We start from the raw sequence: 3,968 nt of genomic DNA, 5'->3' as shown, positions 1-3,968 counted from the left end.
GGGGGGGGGGTTCACAGCTATTTGCTGACTGAAGATGAGACTGTGGAATCTTGAGGTCCACTCCAAATGGTGAGGGAGATGTGCCCTGTTGCATACAAACCTGTCTGCTTCCTTTTTTCAGTCTGTCCCAGTTCACCTTTTCCCATTTTTATCTGGCCCCAGCCTGTTCCATGAGACTGTTTTCTGAGACTGCTTCCAGAACACATCCTCATCTTATCTGCCTGATTCTCTGCCAGGCTCCCAGCCTATCTGCCAGGCTCTTTGTCCAGCCTGTCCCAATCTTCTTTCCTAACCCTGCTGCCCCCAGGTCTTTTTCCTTGTCCAGTCTTCCTGCTGGCTTCCCTGTTTGCTCAAAGACCCAGTATGCCTCTCCAACTACCTTTCTTCTTGAGATTGATAATATATTCACCTGTGTGTTGGCATTTATTTACCCTATTCATTCAAATTTAGTCGCTTCCTTCTTGGGTTGCCTGGACCCAGCATGAAAGTTACTGGAGAACCTGTAAAGTTGCCGAGTTGCAGAGGAAGTTCTGAGCATCATATATTAGAGCACACCTGCTCCCTACGTAGTTTAGCTGCTAAAAATAAGAAACCTTTATCTAGATTTCCAAAAATCTGTTGACAGAATAAAGTTTGATAGACTAGTGTTAAATTTTCCTTTTGCTTCGTAAAACATTTGAGTTTATTTAAGTTGAATCTTTCATGTCTCTCGAAGTTTATCATTGTCTCATTTTTCTAGCATCAGCCAGGCGACAGAAAACAATATAATCTTCTGCTGGAGGGTGGTTCACTATCATTAAGTGAGAGACCTCGGGGATGTTGCTTGCCTTGAAGTTGCATGTGCTGTAATGCTTTAAAACCAGTGAATATCTAGCGCTCTGTTTCTTTAGGAGTTGCGTAAAACCCACATTGCAAATGGAATAGTATGTGTATTCCTAGTCAGAATGAAACTGAAGATACTTAGGATAATACAGAGTTTTTGGATTTATAATACTGAAGTATAAGGTGGCAATATATTCTTTTCCCTGTGCGGTGCTCTATGTGTGTGATAACAAGCGTAACAGTAAGACACATGATATCACTGGCCCAAAGTGATGCGTGTCACTGCTTGAATTCCTGGCACTTAGAACCAGCAGGTTGCATTTTTTCAGGCAAGCACAGGTTAATTGGGGAAGTAAAGGAGCTTTAATCCCCACATTAGCACAGCCAGCGTGGCACATGTTTCCACATCATGTTATCAGGCTGTGTCATTCCCTGCTGTCCTTGAGGAACCCTCAAACTTCAGACGTCTGTGATACTGTTCCCTGATTTCTGAGTAGTTTCACATATTTTAATTCCATTGGTATTCTTTCCAGCGAAAAATTATTTACATATTTGAAAGTACTTAATTTTCTTTGTGATACCTTGCCTGTGCATGCATTTTCTATATTTAAAGACTGTTCTGTCAAGAAATACTATGTTTACACTATACTGATGAAAATTGAGCAGACTTCTTGTGATTCCTTTATGAACTAGTACCCTGATTTTTGCATAGCAGAAGTCACAAGACATCAATTGGATTTAATTAACTTTATTTTAAATTACTAAAGTAATGGCAGTAGACAATACTGTAGCATGTTCATAAGTAGTAAAAGCAGTGCTTGTACTGGTACATTATTAAATCTTAATTAAACTATTCATAGCAGAAATTATTATTTATTACTGCAGGAATAGAAAAGTGTGTCTTTGCAAGTCTCACATTTCTCTTTGTTAAAAGAAGATTCTGTCTCTTCTTAGATGTGTAGCCAGAAGACAGTGAAAGGTCATACACTTAGCAACCTTTGGGGTTTGCCTGCCTCTCACTACACAGATTCTCCCTTACCCCTGCTAGAAGAAGATATAACAAAAGGTGAGTCACAGAAGCCCACCTGGGTACTGTTGCCACCAGATGTATGCTACGTAAGCAGTGTCGGTACCTGTTTGCAGCAGATATCTGGTAATCAAATTTTCTGGCACCTCAAAACTTGCAAGAATTGTGATCTCAAACGTTGCAAAGGGTAGAGATCAACTTCAGACTACTTACTCCATGTGGTATCTAACTTAGGACATAGTATATGTTATGCTGAGCATCATCCTCCCTGAGTCAGTTATCTTGTAATTCACAGAGTTCAGTTGCTACTGGAAAGAAGAATTGTGTGTGATGGAGAGTTCTTGTATGACTAAATAACATGGTCAAAATAAACAGTCATGTTTAACGTCTGGTTATTAATCATTCAATCTTAACTAGATCTGCACTTGGACTATTTCAGCAATTGGTCCATATTCATGATTACATTGGGATTTACAAGAGTTAATTCTCATCCATTCTGCATATTAAATTGCCATTGTACAAGCATATAATTCGTTCTCAGAATCGGCGCCATTACAATATCGTTCATGTATTTGTCAATTTTTATAGGCAAAGCTCACTTTCCTTGAAGGTAAAATATTGAGTATTGAAAGATAGAAATCTTTCAATAAAAGAAAACTGCTGCTTTTCTAGTTCTGATTTGGAATTGAAAGAACTTGGATCTGCCTTTCTTTAATTCTTTCTTTATTACTACTAATTCTTTTTCTTTCATAGCTGGAATATATATGAATTGTTCAGTAATGTCATTTTCTTGTAGGTATTCTGAGCCTAACTGAACAAAGGCTTACCCCTCCAGCAGCAAAGATAACTCTCCAGACACCTCATGTTGTATCCAAAGCAGCACCTTTCCATGAATTTCACAGGCAGCACAAGAAATCAGCTGTAGGTAAGTACAGAGGATTGATAACAACCATCAATTGCATCTCCAACTTCACTTTCAGGCCCTTGTTTTATCTCACAAGGAGAGAGCTGTCTAATGAGCACTCACTCAAATTCTTAAGAATACTAAGTGCTAAAGATGTTCATGAGCATCCTGTGTCTTGCAACTGAATGGAAATCTGATTTCTTAATATTGTGAGGATTTGGTCGCTATTAATTTCTGAAATCCTGGTAGGTTCCTACCTGCATGTTTCAAATTCTGAGCACTTGAATCTGAAGATCTGACCATTGGCATTAGTGTAAAGCCAGTGTTCCTGTAAGTCATGACTTACAACAGCTGATCAAGCATCTCTTTTGCCAGTGTGATTAAATGAACAAGTCCCAATAAGTGAATATACTCTGACCAGTGGGATTCTGATCTATCACAAAGTGTACTCAAAAGCGTTTTTGCTACAGCTGCTTGTGGTGTGTGACATCAGTATGGAAAGGAACATAAGCAAAATGAGCAGTGAGCTCAGTAGCAATACCATAAATTTGAAAAGTTCTAATGAAAAGGGGTGGTTGAAAACTAAAATTATCTGGAGTATAACTGCTAATATCTTGACATTGTTATCCTGGGTATTCTGTTGGCTGGCATATTACAAACTTTAGAACATTATAGACTAAAACTGAAAATTGCAGCCCACTTGGGCATGAGAGCAAACTGGAGCATGCCAGTACCTAACGGTAGGTGGTGAAGTATCAATTTAATGCCATTGTTTGCAGTTCTAACAATGAAACCTGCGATCAATTTTTTTCTTTGGTACAGGAGAGATTAGTAGTAGGGTGGACTCCGAGAATACAGACACCATCACCTTCTCAAACTCAAAGGAAGCAATTTATGGCACATGTTCCTCTAGTAAAGGTAACACCGCACCAATTCCATCCAGCAACTCCGTGGTTTCAGCAAGGAAATCGAAGCCGGTGTGGACATATGCAGCTCAACAGTTGGAATCTGAACTGCAGGTTCCCTCTCAGACACAGGTATTGAGAGGATAATGAGGGTTTTATTCATATTTTTAATACTGTCTTCACAGGAGATGGTTTAGGCAGTGACTGTAAAGAACAGAATTAGTACAGGAGGTTTTGAACCACATCTAAATAGATAGTAAATATTGAAGTAAAATAGGAAATACTTCATATATTGCCAGTTTCTACTTTC

General features: G+C 38.9%; 1 protein-coding gene across 1 annotated transcript in view; it reads left to right on the top strand.

The window, feature by feature from the left end:
- Window positions 1-3,968, top strand: part of IQCH (IQ motif containing H) — a 71,585-nt gene that overhangs the window by 14,788 nt on the left and 52,829 nt on the right. The window contains exons 6-8 of the mRNA XM_009704815.1: window positions 1,777-1,888; window positions 2,646-2,778; window positions 3,586-3,790. Of these exons, the coding sequence (XP_009703117.1) occupies window positions 1,777-1,888; window positions 2,646-2,778; window positions 3,586-3,790 (450 nt within the window). The remainder of the gene's footprint in view (window positions 1-1,776; window positions 1,889-2,645; window positions 2,779-3,585; window positions 3,791-3,968) is intronic.

This window comes from Cariama cristata, unplaced genomic scaffold (genome assembly GCF_000690535.1).
Source record: "Cariama cristata isolate BGI_N322 unplaced genomic scaffold, ASM69053v1 scaffold2950, whole genome shotgun sequence".
Lineage (NCBI taxonomy): Eukaryota > Metazoa > Chordata > Aves > Cariamiformes > Cariamidae > Cariama > Cariama cristata.
The sequence above is the reverse complement of the archived record's forward strand: the minus strand, read 5'-3'. Positions and strand labels throughout refer to the sequence as shown.